Raw genomic sequence first — 17,745 nt, 5'->3', positions numbered from 1 at the left:
CCATTCCCATTACCTCTATCCCCATTCTCATCCTCTTAACCCCAACCTCTCCCCACACACACCCAAACCCATCCCCATCTCACCCCATTACCCCCCTCTCTCCACCCACACACCCCCGAACCCAATCACACCCCATTCCCACACATGTCCTAACCCCCAAACCCACCCCATTCTCACCTCCTTAACTCCCAATATCTCCCCATACAACAACACACCCCAAACCCCACCCCTATTCTCACCCCCTTAACTCCCAACTCCTCCCCACTCATACTCCCAAACCCAGTCCCCTACCCCATCCCATTCCCAACTCTTCAACCCCCAAACCTTTCCACCCCCCCCCCACCTCTGAACTCAATCCTCTAATCCCATCCCCCCAACCCAACCCTCTAACCCGTTTTATTGCTGGCTGCCAACAGATTGCAGCATCTAAGCTAGGGCGAGATGGAGGTAGCCAAGTTACAGCAGGAAAGCATCTACATTGTACATTGGGAAGTAGTCTGATAACTTGTGACTTAGGACATTGCGTTTAACTTTACTGTGGTCTTATGACTCTTAGGTCATTGAGCAGACTGCTGAGTAGGCACAATCATCAAGTCCTCATACTGATCAAGATACTGTTTGTTATTCTTCCTTTAAATAGTGGTGAAGCATATTCTGTTAAGTATTATGTTGGAGTGGTTTCTTGCAGGTGATTTAAAAAATGTAAAATTCTGGTTTTTGTTTGAGTTTCTTAAGGGTTCAGAAAGGTTACATGTAAACCCAGGTATTGCAGCATTGAGATAATTTTATTTATTCATACTGCTAAACTTTATTGATTGATAGCTTTTTGATCTTCAAAGAAATTAAATCAAAAATATATTCAACAAGGTAGAGGAGTGTAAAGGGAAAATTTCAGATTGTGACCCAGGCAGACAAATGTGTGGCCTTATCCAGGAATGGGAAGTGGAAATGTATGAGAAATCAGGTATAGAGTTGAGGGAGAGAGGAATTTGTGCCACTGTTGGAACTTAAAAGTCAGGAGAGAGAAGTCACAGATTTTTAAACTATTTGTTGCCATTGCTACAAAGGCTGACATTTATTTCCTATCTCTACTAATCCAGGAAACATTTGACACAATTTTTGAATAAAAGCACATTTAACACAAGTCACCCCAAGATGCTTCTTCAATGAAGTATGATAAAACAAAAATAATAGAGTCACATTGGGAGATATTATGCTAAAATGAGCAAAGGTTTAAGCAAAGAAGTAGATTTGAAAAAAATTGTCTTGAGTGAATTAAGGGGGGCAAAGAGGTGTATGAACAGTATTTCAGAAGTTAGGGCCCATATAATTAAAGTTACAGCCACCCATGATGGGGAAATCAAAATCGGGAATGCTCAGAAAGCCAGAATTAGATAAGCACAGAAATGTCACAGGGCTGGAGAAGATTACAGCAACAGGGATGGTGGAGGCCATGCAGGAATTTCAAAACAAGGATGATAATTTTGAAATCAAGATGTTGCTTTCTTTCAGTACTTGTTTATTGTTTGAAGTGATGGCAGATTTGAAGGTGAGAAAACAACTGACTGTTTAAAAATTAAATACAATAACACATGCTTCTACATGGGATTTAAATTCATTTTCTTGGTTCAAAGGCAGGTCACTACCACTCTGCCACAATAGTCCTTAATTCCGCAGACTAGAGTCTGAGGCTCAACTATCGTCAGTTCCTTCATTAACAACTGTCCTTCCATGTTAAGATCAAAAATGGTTGTTTGTACTGAAGATTGCACAATATGCATCATCATAATTCACCTTCTCATGTTAAGACAGCATGTGAACAAATGCAACAAGACCTGCGCAACATTTAGGCTTAAGCTGATAGATGGTTTGAATGTTGTTTGCCACTTAAGTACATGGCAATTACTTTGTCCAACTAGACAGAATCTAACCATCTCCTTTTAGATATTCAGTGGTATTACCATTAACATTCACCTGTACCAGCAAAATAAATACTGTGGCTACAATGTCAGATTAAAGCCTAGTAATACTGCATGGCTAATCAACTTCCTTACTCCCAAAGTCTGTCTACCATCAACAAGGCAGGAGTATGATGGATTCTCCCCACTTGCCCAGAAATGTGCAGCTTCAACAACACTTGAGCAGCCTGACACCATCCAGGACAAACTAGCTCATTTAATTGGGACCACATCCACAAAAACTCATTCCCTCCACCACCAATGCTCAGGAGCAGTTTGTACCATCATAAAGATCGTTCCTTATTAGACTCATTCTTCACCTGAGGCATAATGATTATCAGGTTAAACTCACCACCCAATGACTCTTTCTAATGAGAGAACAGTCTTATGCTCCTCTGGGAATATGGCGACTTGACCTTTGCTATATGGTTAGTTCAGTTGGCTGAACCCCCCCATCACACCGACCCCCCCCCCCCCATCACACCGACCCCCCCCCCACAACAGTACTGACTGAGGTGACCATTAAAGTCCCGCCTTGTCAATCTTCTGAGGCATGGTGACCCTCAAGCTAAACTCACCATGAGTCATCTCTCTCATAAGAGAAAGTGAGGACGACAGATGCTGGAGATCAGAGTCAATTGTGTGGTGCTGGAAAACCACAGATCAGGCAGCATCTGAGGAACAGGAGAATTGACGTTTCAGGCAAAAGCCCTTCATCAGGAATGCTGATGGGCTTTTGCCTAAAACATCGATTATCCTGTCCCTCAGATGCTGCCTGACTGGCTGTGCTTTTCCAGCACCACACTCTCGACTCTCCCATAAGAGAGGAGCCTCACAGTTCTCTGGAATTATGGCAACTTTACGTTTACCATTTACAAGATGCAAAAGAGTAGAAATTCACCATGGCTGGTATATTTGCAACATTTAAGAGGCATTTGGATGGGTATATGAATAGGAAGGGCTTGGAGGGAAATGGGCCGGGTGCTGGCAGGTGGGACTAGATTGCGTTGGGACATCTGGTTGGTGTGGACGGGTTGGACTGAAGGGTCTGTTTCCATGCTGTACACCTCTATGACTCTTTGGACAGCACGTGCTAAACCCACAACCACTTCCTCTAGAAAGGAGAAGGGCAGCAGTTACAATGGGAGCCCCACCACCTGTAAGTTCCACTCCAAGTTGCACACCATCCTGACATGGAAATGTATCACTGTTCCATCAATATTACTGGGTCAAACTCCTGGACTCCCTCCATAAGATGTAACTACAGAAAGTGGTTCAAGAAGGCACCTTCTCAAGAACAACAAGGTAATAAATACTGACACCCCACACTGCCTGCCTGAGTGAGTGAGTGAGAGGGAATGGGGTTCCATCTGTAACACTGGGGACAATGAGGCAAGGAAACAGGACAACACGCTGCGCGCGCATCCTCCTGTGGGGCGTGGGGAAGGGATCGGGGGTCGCACGATGACGTCGTTTCCTGTGCCGGTGACCCCTGCGAGACCTTTGACCCGGCGGTGTAGGGGTTTGTTTATCGGTCGGTACCATGGCGGGTATTAAAGGTGAGGGAGCGGAGCCGGGAGAATCGGTGTCAGCCTCGCCGCCGCTGCAGCTGCTGCGGTACCCGGCTGGAGGAGGGGGACCTGCGCTCGGGGGCGGGGAATGGGTCTGCAGCCCCGGGATGGGGGGGGGAAGGGAAGGGGAGGGGGCCTTTTGTTCCCTTCGCCCCGCCCCCCGTCACACCGACCCCCCCATCACACCGACCCCCCCATCACACCGACCCCCCATCACACCGACCCCCCCCATCACACCGACCCCCCCCATCACACCGACCCCCCCATCACACCGACCCCCCCCATCACACCGACCCCCCATCACACCGACCCCCCCCATCACACCGACCGCCCCCCGTCACACCGACCCCCCCCATCACACCGACCCCCCCATCACACCGACCCCCCCCATCACACCGACCCCCCATCACACCGACCCCCCCCATCACACCGACCCCCCCATCACACCGACCCCCCCCATCACACCGACCCCCCCATCACACCGACCCCCCCCATCACACCGACCCCCCCCATCACACCGACCCCCCCCATCACACCGACCGCCCCCCGTCACACCGACCCCCCCGTCACACCGACCCCCCCATCACACCGACCCCCCCATCACACCGACCCCCCCGTCACACCGACCCCCCCATCACACCGACCCCCCCCATCACACCGACCCCTCCCATCACACCGACCCCTCCATCACACCGACCCCCCCATCACACCGCCCCCCCATCACACCAACCCCCCCCATCACACCGACCCCCCCCCATCACACCGACCCCCCCATCACAACGACCCCCCCATCACAACGACCCCCCATCACACCGACCCCCCCATCACACCGACCCCCCCATCACACCGACCCCCCCCATCACACCGCCCCCCCATCACACCGACCCCCCCCATCACACCGACCCCCCCCCATCACACCGACCCCCCCATCACAACGACCCCCCCATCACAACGACCCCCCATCACACCGACCCCCCCATCACACCGACCCCCCCATCACACCGACCCCCCCATCACACCGACCCCCCCCATCACAACGACCCCCCCATCACAACGACCCCCCCATCACAACGACCCCCCCATCACACCGACCCCCCATCACACCGACCCCTCCATCAGACCGACCCCTCCATCACACCGACCCCCCCATCACACCGACCCCCCATCACACCGACCCCCCCATCACACCGACCCCCCCATCACACCGACCCCCCATCACACCGACCCCCCCATCACACCGACCCCCCATCACACCGACCCCCCCATCACACCGACCCCCCCATCACACCGACCCCCCATCACACCGACCCCCCCCATCACACCGACCCCCCCCATCACACCGACCCCCCCCATCACACCGACCGCCCCCCATCACACCGACCCCCCCCAATCACACCGACCCCCCATCACACCGACCCCTCCATCAGACCGACCCCTCCATCAGACCGACCCCCCCATCACACCGACCCCCCATCACACCGACCCCCTCCATCACACCGACCCCCCCCATCACACCGACCGCCCCACATCACACCGACCCCCCATCACACCGACCCCTCCATCACACCGACCCCTCCATCACACCGACCCCCCCCATCACACCGACCCCCCATCACACCGACCCCCCCATCACACCGACCCCCCTCCATCACACCGACCCCCCTCCATCACACCGACCCCCCTCCATCACACCGACCCCCCTCCATCACACCGACCCCTCCATCACACCGACCCCTCCATCACATCGACCCCTCCATCACATCGACCCCTCCATCACACCGACCCCTCCATCACACCGACCCCCCGTCACACCGACCCCCCCATCACACCGACCCCCCCATCACACCGACCCCCCCGTCACACCGACCCCCCCGTCACACCGACCCCCCCATCACACCGACCCCCCATCACACCGACCCCCCTCCATCACACCGACCCCCCCCATCACACCGACCCCTCCATCACACCGACCCCCCGTCACACCGACCCCCCCGTCACACCGACCCCCCCGTCACACCGACCCCCCCGTCACACCGACCCCCCTCCATCACACCGACCCCCCCATCACACCGACCCCCCCGTCACACCGACCCCCCCATCACACCGACCCCACCATCACACCGACCCCCCCCGTCACACCGACCCCCCGTCACACCGACCCCCCGTCACACCGACCCCCCCGTCACACCGACCCCCCGTCACACCGACCCCCCCATCACACCGACCCCCCGCCACATCACACCGACCCCCCGTCACACCGACCCCCCCATCACACCGACCCTCCCATCACACCGACCCCCCCATCACACCGACCCCCCCCATCACACCGACCCCCCCCTCCATCACACCGACCCCCCCATCACACCGACCCCCCCATCACACCGACCCCCCCATCACACCGACCCCCCCCTCCATCACACCGACCCCCCCCTCCATCACACCGACCGCCCCCTCCATCACACCGACCGCCCCCTCCATCACACCGACCCCCCCATCACACCGACCCCTCCATCACACCGACCCCCCCATCACACCGCCCCCCCATCACACCGACCCCCCCCATCACACCGACCCCCCCCATCACACCGACCCCCCCATCACAACGACCCCCCCATCACAACGACCCCCCATCACACCGACCCCCCCATCACACCGACCCCCCCAACACACCGACCCCCCCATCACACCGACCCCCCCATCACACCGACCCCCCCCATCACAACGACCCCCCCATCACAACGACCCCCCCATCACAACGACCCCCCCATCACACCGAACCCCCATCACACCAACCCCTCCATCAGACCGACCCCTCCATCACACCGACCCCCCATCACACCGACCCCCCCATCACACCGACCCCCCATCACACCGACCCCCCCATCACACCGACCCCCCATCACACCGACCCCCCCATCACACCGACCCCCCATCACACCGACCCCCCCATCACACCGACCCCCCCATCACACCGACCCCCCATCACACCGACCCCCCCCATCACACCGACCCCCCCCATCACACCGACCCCCCCCATCACACCGACCGCCCCCCATCACACCGACCCCCCCCAATCACACCGACCCCCCATCACACCGACCCCTCCATCAGACCGACCCCTCCATCACACCGACCCCCCCATCACACCGACCCCCCATCACACCGACCCCCTCCATCACACCGACCCCCCCCATCACACCGACCGCCCCCCATCACACCGACCCCCCATCACACCGACCCCTCCATCACACCGACCCCTCCATCACACCGACCCCCCCCCCATCACACCGACCCCCCATCACACCGACCCCCCCCATCACACCGACCCCCCTCCATCACACCGACCCCCCTCCATCACACCGACCCCCCTCCATCACACCGACCCCTCCATCACACCGACCCCTCCATCACATCGACCCCTCCATCACACCGACCCCTCCATCACACCGACCCCCCGTCACACCGACCCCCCCGTCACACCGACCCCCCCGTCACACCGACCCCCCCATCACACCGACCCCCCCATCACACCGACCCCCCATCACACCGACCCCCCTCCATCACACCGACCCCCCCATCACACCGACCCCCCCCATCACACCGACCCCTCCATCACACCGACCCCCCGTCACACCGACCCCCCCGTCACACCGACCCCCCCGTCACACCGACCCCCCTCCATCACACCGACCCCCCCATCACACCGACCCCCCCGTCACACCGACCCCCCCATCACACCGACCCCACCATCACACCGACCCCCCCCGTCACACCGACCCCCCGTCACACCGACCCCCCGTCACACCGACCCCCCCGTCACACCGACCCCCCGTCACACCGACCCCCCCATCACACCGACCCCCCGCCACATCACACCGACCCCCCCGTCACACCGACCCCCCCATCACACCGACCCTCCCATCACACCGACCCCCCCCATCACACCGACCCCCCCCTCCATCACACCGACCCCCCCATCACACCGACCCCCCCATCACACCGACCCCCCCATCACACCGACCCCCCCCTCCATCACACCGACCCCCCCCTCCATCACACCGACCGCCCCCTCCATCACACCGACCCCCCCATCACACCGACCCCTCCATCACACCGACCCCCCCATCACACCGCCCCCCCATCACACCGACCCCCCCCATCACACCGACCCCCCCCCATCACACCGACCCCCCCATCACAACGACCCCCCCATCACAACGACCCCCCATCACACCGACCCCCCCATCACACCGACCCCCCCATCACACCGACCCCCCCATCACACCGACCCCCCCATCACACCGACCCCCCCCATCACAACGACCCCCCCATCACAACGACCCCCCCATCACAACGACCACCCCATCACACCGACCCCCCATCACACCGACCCCTCCATCAGACCGACCCCTCCATCACACCGACCCCCCATCACACCGACCCCCCCATCACACCGACCCCCCATCACACCGACCCCCCCATCACACCGACCCCCCATCACACCGACCCCCCCATCACACCGACCCCCCATCACACCGACCCCCCCATCACACCGACCCCCCCATCACACCGACCCCCCATCACACCGACCCCCCCCATCACACCGACCCCCCCCATCACACCGACCGCCCCCCATCACACCGACCCCCCCCAATCACACCGACCCCCCATCACACCGACCCCTCCATCACACCGACCCCCCCATCACACCGACCCCCCATCACACCGACCCCCTCCATCACACCGACCCCCCCCATCACACCGACCGCCCCACATCACACCGACCCCCCATCACACCGACCCCTCCATCACACCGACCCCTCCATCACACCGACCCCCCCCCATCACACCGACCCCCCATCACACCGACCCCCCCCATCACACCGACCCCCCTCCATCACACCGACCCCCCTCCATCACACCGACCCCCCTCCATCACACCGACCCCCCTCCATCACACCGACCCCCCTCCATCACACCGACCCCTCCATCACACCGACCCCTCCATCACATCGACCCCTCCATCACATCGACCCCTCCATCACACCGACCCCTCCATCACACCGACCCCCCGTCACACCGACCCCCCCATCACACCGACCCCCCCGTCACACCGACCCCCCCATCACACCGACCCCCCCATCACACCGACCCCCCTCCATCACACCGACCCCCCCATCACACCGACCCCCCCCATCACACCGACCCCTCCATCACACCGACCCCCCGTCACACCGACCCCCCCGTCACACCGACCCCCCATCACACCGACCCCCCATCACACCGTCCCCCACCATCACACCGACAACCCCCATCTCACCCCCCCATCACACCGACCCCCCTCCATCACACCGACCGCCGCCCCCATCACACCGATCCCCCATCACTCTGACCCCCTTCCATCACACCGACCCCCCATCACACCGACCCCCCATCACACCGACCCACCCATCACACCGACCCACCCATCACACCGACCCCGCCATCACACCGACCCCGCCATCACACCGACCCCGCCATCACACCGACCCCGCCATCACACCGACCCCCCATCACACCGACCCCCCCATCACACCGACCGCCCCCCATCACACCGACCCCCCCATCACACCGACCCCCCCCATCACACCGAACGCCCTCCATCACACCGACCGCCCTCCATCACACCGACCCCCCCATCACACCGACCCCCCCATCACACCGACCCCCCCATCACACCAACCGCCCTCCATCACACCGACCGCCCCCATCACACCGACCCCCCCTCCATCACACCGACCCCCCCTCCATCACACTGACCCCCCCTCCATCACACCGACCCCCCCATCATACCGACCCCCCATCACACCGACCCACCAATTACACCGACCCTCACCATCACACCGACCCTCACCATCACACCGACCCCGCCATCACACCGACCCCCCCATCACACCGACACCCCCATTACACCGACCCTCGCCATCACACCGACCCTCACCATCACACCAACCCCAACCATCACACCGACACCCCCCATCACACCCCCCATCACACCGACCCCCCCATCACACCGACCCCCCATCACACCGACCCCCCCCATCACACCGACCCCCCCATCACACCGACCCCCCCATCACACCGACCCCCCCCCATCACACCGACCCCCCCATCACACCAACCCCCCCATTCACCCCGACCCCCCATCACACCGACCCCACTCCATCACACCGACCCCCCTCCATCACACTGACTCCCTTCCCCCATCACACCGACCCCTCCATCACACCGACCCCTCCATCACACCGACCCCTCCATCACACCGACCCCTCCATCACACCGACCCACCGTCTCACCGACCCCCCGTCTCACCGACCCCCCCATCACACTGACCCCCTCCATCACACCGACCCCTCCATCACACCGATCCCCCCATCACACCGATCCCCCTCCATCACACCGATCCCCCTCCATCACACCGATCCCCCTCCATCACACCGATCCCCCTCCATCACACCGATCCCCCTCCATCACACCGACCCCCCCATCACACCGACCCCCCTACATCACACCGACCGCCCTCCATCACACCGACCCCCCCGCCATCACACCGACCCCCCCTCCATCACACCGACCCCCCCTCCATCACACCGACCCCCCTTCCATCACACCGATACCCCCATCACCGACCCCTCATCACACCGACCCCCCATCACACCGACCCACCAATTACACCCACCCCGCCATCACACCGACCCTCGCCATCACACCGACACCCCCCCCATCACACCGACACCCCCATCACACCGACCCCCCATTACACCGACCCCCCCATTTACACCGACCCCCCCATCACACCGACCCTCGCCATCACACCGACCCTCACCATCACACCAACCCCAACCATCACACCGACACCCACCATCACACCCCCCCATCACACCCCCCATCACACCGAACCCCCCCATCACACCGACCCCCCCCATCACACCGACCCCCCCCATCACACCGACCCCCCCATCACACCGACCCCCCCCATCACACCGACCCCCACCATCACACCGACAACCCCCATCTCAACCCCCCATCACACCGACCCCCCATCACACCGACCCCCCATCACACCGACCCCCCATTCACCCCGCCTCCCCATTCACCCCGACCCCCCATCACACCGACCCCCCTCCATCACACCGACCCCCCTCCATCACACCGAACCCCCTCCATCACACTGACTCCCATCCCCCATCACACCGACCCCTCCATCACACCGACTCCCCTCCATCACACCGACTCCCCTCCATCACACCGACCCCCCGTCACACCGACCCTCCCATCACACTGACCCCCTCCATCACACTGACCCCTCCATCACACCGACCCCCCTCCATCACACCGACCCCTCATCCATCATACCGACCCCCGCATCATACCGACCCCCCCATCACACCGACTCCCCCATCACACCGACCCCCACCATCACTCCGACCCCCCCCATCACACCACCACCCCCCCATCACACCGACCCCCCATCACACCGACCCCCCATCACACCGACCCCCCATCACACCGTCCCCCACCATCACACCGTCCCCCACCATCACACCGTCCCCCACCATCACACCGACAACCCCCATCACACACCCCCATCACACCGACCCCCCCATCACACCGACCACCCCCATCACACCGACCCCCCATTCACCCCGCCCCCCCATTCACACCGACCCCCCATCACACTGACCCCCCTCCATCACACCGAGCCCCCTCCATCACACTGACTCCCCTCCTCCATCACACCGACCCCTCCACCACACCGACCCCTCCATCACACCGACACCCCTCCATCACACCGACCCCGCTCCATCACACCGACCCCCCCCTTCACACCGACCCCCCCCTTCACACCGACCCCCCCCATCACACCGACCCCTCCCCATCACACCGACCCCCCCCATCACACCGACCCCCCCATCACACCGACCCCCCTCCATCACACCGACCGCCCCCCCCATCACACCGCCCCCCCATCACACCGACCACCCCCATCACACCGACCCCCCATTCACCCCACCCCCCCATTCACACTGACCCCCCTCCATCACACCGAGCCCCCTCCATCACACTGACTCCCCTCCTCCATCACACCGATCCCTCCACCACACCGACCCCTCCATCACACCGACACCCCTCCATCACACCGACCCCGCTCCATCACACCGACCCCCCCCTTCACACCGACCCCCCCCTTCACACCGACCCCCCCATCACACCGACCCCCCCCATCACACCGACCCCCCCTTCACACCAACACCCCCCTTCACACCGACCCCCCCCATCACACCGACCCCCCCCCATCGCACCGACCCCCCCATCACACCGACCCCCCCATCACACCGACCCCCCTCCATCACACCGACCCCCCTCCATCACACTGACTCCCTTCCCCCATCACACCGACCCCTCCATCACACCGACCCCACTCCATCACACCGACCCCCCTCCATCACACTGACTCCCTTCCCCCATCACACCGACCCCTCCATCACACCGAACCCTCCATCACACCGACCCCTCCATCACACCGACCCACCGTCTCACCGACCCCCCCATCACACTGACCCCCTCCATCACACCGACCCCTCCATCACACCGATCCCCCCATCACACCGATCCCCCTCCATCACACCGATCCCCCTCCATCACACCGATCCCCCTCCATCACACCGATCCCCCTCCATCACACCGATCCCCCTCCATCACACCGACCCCCCCATCACACCGACCCCCCTATCACACCGACCGCCCTCCATCACACCGACCGCCCCCATCACACCGACCCCCCCTCCATCACACCGACCCCCCCTCCATCACACCGACCCCCCCTCCATCACACCGACCCCACTTCCATCACACCGATACCCCCATCACCGACCCCCCATCACACCGACCCCCCATCACACCGACCCACCAATTACACCCACCCCGCCATCACACCGACCCTCGCCATCACACCGACACCCCCCCCATCACACCGACACCCCCATTACACCGACCCCCCATTACACCGACCCCCCATTACACCGACCCCCCCATTACACCGACCCCCCCCATCACACCGACCCTCGCCATCACACCGACCCTCGCCATCACACCGACCCTCACCATCACACCAACCCCAACCATCACACCGACACCCCCCATCACACCCCCCCATCACACCCCCCATCACACCGACCCCCCCATCACACCGACCCCCCCCATCACACCGACCCCCCCATCACACCGACCCCCACCATCACACCGACAACCCCCATCTCACCCCCCCATCACACCGACCCCCCCATCACACCGACCCCCCATCACACCGACCCCCCATTCACCCCGCCTCCCCATTCACCCCGACCCCCCATCACACCGACCCCCCCTCCATCACACCGAACCCCCTCCATCACACTGACTCCCATCCCCCATCACACCGACCCCTCCATCACACCGACTCCCCTCCATCACACCGACTCCCCTCCATCACACCGACCCCCCGTCACACCGACCCTCCCATCACACTGACCCCCTCCATCACACTGACCCCTCCATCACACCGACCCCCCTCCATCACACCGACCCCCCTCCATCACACCGACCCCTCATCCATCATACCGACCCCCGCATCATACCGACCCCCCCATCACACCGACTCCCCCATCACACCGACCCCCACCATCACTCCGACCCCCCCCATCACACCACCACCCCCCCATCACACCGACCCCCCATCACACCGACCCCCCATCACACCGACCCCCCATCACACCGTCCCCCACCATCACACCGTCCCCCACCATCACACCGTCCCCCACCATCACACTGTCCCCCACCATCACACCGTCCCCCACCATCACACCGACAACCCCCATCACACCCCCCCATCACACCGACCCCCCCATCACACCGACCCCCCCATCACACCGACCACCCCCATCACACCGACCCCCCATTCACCCCGCCCCCCCATTCACACCGACCCCCATCACACTGACCCCCCTCCACCACACCGAGCCCCCTCCATCACACTGACTCCCCTCCTCCATCACACCGACCCCTCCACCACACCGACCCCTCCATCACACCGACACCCCTCCATCACACCGACCCCGCTCCATCACACCGACCCCCCCCTTCACACCGACCCCCCCCATCACACCGACCCCCCCCATCACACCGACCCCCCCCCATCACACCGACCTCCCCCCCCATCACACCGACACCCCCATCACACCGACCCCCCCATCACACCGACCCCCCTCCATCACACCGACCGCCCCCCCATCACACCGATCCCCCATCACTCCGATCCCCCATCACTCCCACCCCCTTCCATCACACCGACCCCCCCATCACTCCGACCCCCCATCACTCCGACCCCCCCATCACACCGACCGCCCCCCATCACACCGACCCCCCCATCACACCGACCCCCCTTCCATCACACCGACCCCCCCTCCATGACACCGACCCCCCCTCCATCACACCGACCCCCCTTCTATCACACCGACCCCCCTTCCATCACACCGAACCCCCTCCATCACACCGGCCCTCCCTCCATCACACCGACCCTCCCTCCATCACACCGACCCCCCCCTCCATCACACCGAACCCCCCCCATTACCCAGACGCCCCCATCACCCAGAACCCCCCCATCACCCAGACCCCCCCCATCACCCAGACCCCCCCCATCACACCGACCCCCCCATCTCACAGACCCCCCCATCACACCGACCCCCCCGCCATCTCACCGACCCCCCCATCTCACCGACCCCCCCCATCACACCGACCCCCCCATCACACCGACCCACCCCTCCATCACACCGACTCACCCCCTCCATCACACCGATCCTCCCCTCCATCACACCGACTCCCCTCCATCACACCAACCCCCCTTCCATCACACCGATCCCCCCCTCCATCACACCGACCCCCCCCTCCATCACACCGACCCGTCTCCATCCCACCGACCCCCCCCCCCCATCACACCAACCTCCGCTCCATCACACCGATCCTCCTCTCCATCACACCGACCCCCTCCATCACACCGACCCCCTCCATCACACCGACCTCCCTCCATCACACCGACTCACCCTCTCCATCACACCGACTCACCCTCTCCATCACACCGACCCCCCTCCATCACACCAACCCCCCTTCCATCACACCGACCCCCCTCTCCATCACACCGACCCCCCCATCACACCGACCCCCCCATCACACCGACCCCCCCATCACACCGACCCCCCCATCACACCGACCCCCCATCACACCGAGCCCCCATCACACCGACCCCCCTATCACACCACCACCCCTCCATCACACCGACCCCTCCATCACACTGACCCCTCCATCACACCGACCCCACTCCATCACACCGACCCCCCTCTCCATCACACCGACCCCCCTCTCCATCACACCGACCCCCCTCTCCATCACACCGACCCCCCTCTCCATCACACCGACCCCCCCTCCATCACACCGACCCCCCCTCCATCACACCGATCCCCCACTCCATCACACCGATCCCCCTCTCCATCACACCGATCCCCCTCTCCATCACACCGATCCCCCTCTCCATCACACCGATCCCCCTCTCCATCACACCGATCCCCCTCTCCAACACACCGACTTACCCTCTCCATCACACCGTCCCCCCTCCATCACACCAACCCCCCTTCCATCACACCGACCCCCCTTCCATCACACCGACCCCCTTCCATCACACCGACCCCCCTCTCCATCACACCGACCCCCCCATCACACCGACCCCCCCATCACACCGACCCCCCATCACACCGACCCCCCATCACTCCGACCCCCCTATCACACCACCACCCCTCCATCACACCGACCCCCCCTCCATCACACCGACCCCCCTCCATCACACCGACCCCTCCATCACACCGACCCCCCTCCATCACACCGACCCCCCCTCCATCACACCGACCCCCCCTCCATCACACCGACCCCCCCTCCATCACACCGACCCCCCCTCCATCACACTGACCCCCCCTCCATCACACTGACCCCCCTCCATCAAACCGACCCCCCCAACACACCGATCCCCCCATCACACCGATCCCCCCTCCATCACACCGACCGCGCCCCCATCACACTGAGCCCCCATCACACTGACCCCCCCTCCATCACAACGACCCCCCCTCCATCACAACGACCCCCCCTCCATCACAACGACCCCCCCTCCATCACTCCGACCACCGCCTCCATCACACCGACCCCCCTCCATCACACCGACCCACCCTTCCATCACACCGACCCACCCTTCCATCACACCGACCCCCACTCCATCACACTGACACCCTCCATCACACTGACCCCCCACTCCATTACACCGACCCCCCCTCCCCATCACACCGACACCCCCATCACACCGACACCCCCATCACACCGAGCCCTCCATCACACCGACCCCCCTTCCATCACACCGACCCCCCTTCCATCACACCGACCCCCCCTTCATCACACCGGACCCCCTCCATCACACCGACCCCCCCATCACACCGACCACCCCCCCCCATCACCCAGACCCCCCCCATCACACTGACCCTCCCCAACACACCGAACCCCCCATCACACCGACCCCCCCATCACACCGACCCACTTCTCCATCACACCGATCCTCCTCTCCATCACACCGACCCCCTCCATCACACCGACCCCCTCCATCACACCGACCCCCTCCATCACACCGATCCCCCTCTCCATCACACCGACTCACCCTCTCCATCACACCGACCCCCGTCCATCACACCAACCCCCCTTCCATCACACCGACCCCCCTTCCATCACACCGACACCCCCATCACACCGACCCCCCCCCCCCCATCACACCGACCCCCCCATCACACCGACCCCCCATCACACCGACCCCCCATCACACCGACCCCCCCATCACTCCGACCCCCCATCACACCGACCCCCCATCACACCGACCCCCCTATCACACCACCACCCCTCCATCACACCGACCCCTCCATCACACCGACCCCTCCATCACACCGACCCCTCCATCACACCGACCCCTCCATCACACCGACCCCTCCATCACACTGACCCGACTCCATCACACTGACCCCACTCCATCATACTGACCCCACTCCATCACACCGATCCCCCTCTCCATCACACCGATCCCCCTCTCCATCACACCGATCCCCCTCTCCATCACACCGATCCCCCTCTCCATCACACCGATCCCCCTCTCCATCACACCGACTCACCCTCTCCATCACACCGACCCACCTCCATCACACCGACCCCCCTTCCATCACACCGACCCCCCTCTCCATCACACCGACCCCCCTCCCCATCACACCGACCCCCCATCACACCGACCCCCCATCACTCCGACCCACCTATCACACCACCACCCCTCCATCACACCGACCCCCCATCATACCGACCCCCCATCACACGGACCCCCCATCACTCCGACCCCCCTATCACACCACCACCCCTCCATCACACCGACCCCTCCATCACACCGACCCCTCCATCACACCGACCCCTCCATCACACCGACCCCACTCCATTCCACCGACCCCACTCCATCCCACTGACCCCACTCCATCCCACTGACCCCACTCCATCACACCGACCCCACCCATCACACCGACCCCTCCATCACACTGACCCCTCCATCACACCGACCCCTCCATCACACTGACCCCCCTCCATCACACCGACCCCCCCTCCATCACACCGATCCCCCCCATCACACCGATGCCCCCTCCATCACAGCGACCGCCCCCCCATCACACTGACCCCCCCTCCATCACAACGACCACCCCCTCCATCACAACGACCCCCCCCTCCATCACTCCGACCACCGCCTCCATCACACCGACCCCCCTCCATCACACCGACCCCCCCTTCCATCACACCAACCCCCACTCCATCACACTGACACCCTCCATCACACTGACCCCCCCACTCCATTACACCGACCCCCCCTCCCCATCACACCGACACCCCCATCACACCGACATCCCCATCACACCAAGCCCTCCATCACACCGACCCCCCTTCCATCACACCGACCCCCCTTCCATCACACCGAACCCCCTCCATCACACCGACCCCCCCTTCATCACACCGGACCCCCTCCATCACACCGACCCCCCCATCACACCGACCACCCCCCCCATCACCCAGACCCCCCCCATCAC

General features: G+C 63.0%; 1 protein-coding gene across 1 annotated transcript in view; it reads left to right on the top strand.

Moving 5' to 3' along the window:
- The first annotated feature begins 3,454 nt into the window (after positions 1–3,454).
- Positions 3,455–17,745, top strand: part of leprotl1 (leptin receptor overlapping transcript like 1) — an 87,997-nt gene continuing 73,706 nt past the window's right edge. Inside the window, exon 1 of the mRNA XM_043720428.2 lies at positions 3,455–3,517. Within this exon, the coding sequence (XP_043576363.1) occupies positions 3,502–3,517 (16 nt within the window). The 5' untranslated portion in view covers positions 3,455–3,501. The remainder of the gene's footprint in view (positions 3,518–17,745) is intronic.

This window comes from Chiloscyllium plagiosum, unplaced genomic scaffold (genome assembly GCF_037043375.1).
Source record: "Chiloscyllium plagiosum isolate Xiang-an unplaced genomic scaffold, Cpla_swu_hap1 HiC_scaffold_2, whole genome shotgun sequence".
NCBI lineage: Eukaryota > Metazoa > Chordata > Chondrichthyes > Orectolobiformes > Hemiscylliidae > Chiloscyllium > Chiloscyllium plagiosum.
The sequence above is the reverse complement of the archived record's forward strand: the minus strand, read 5'-3'. Positions and strand labels throughout refer to the sequence as shown.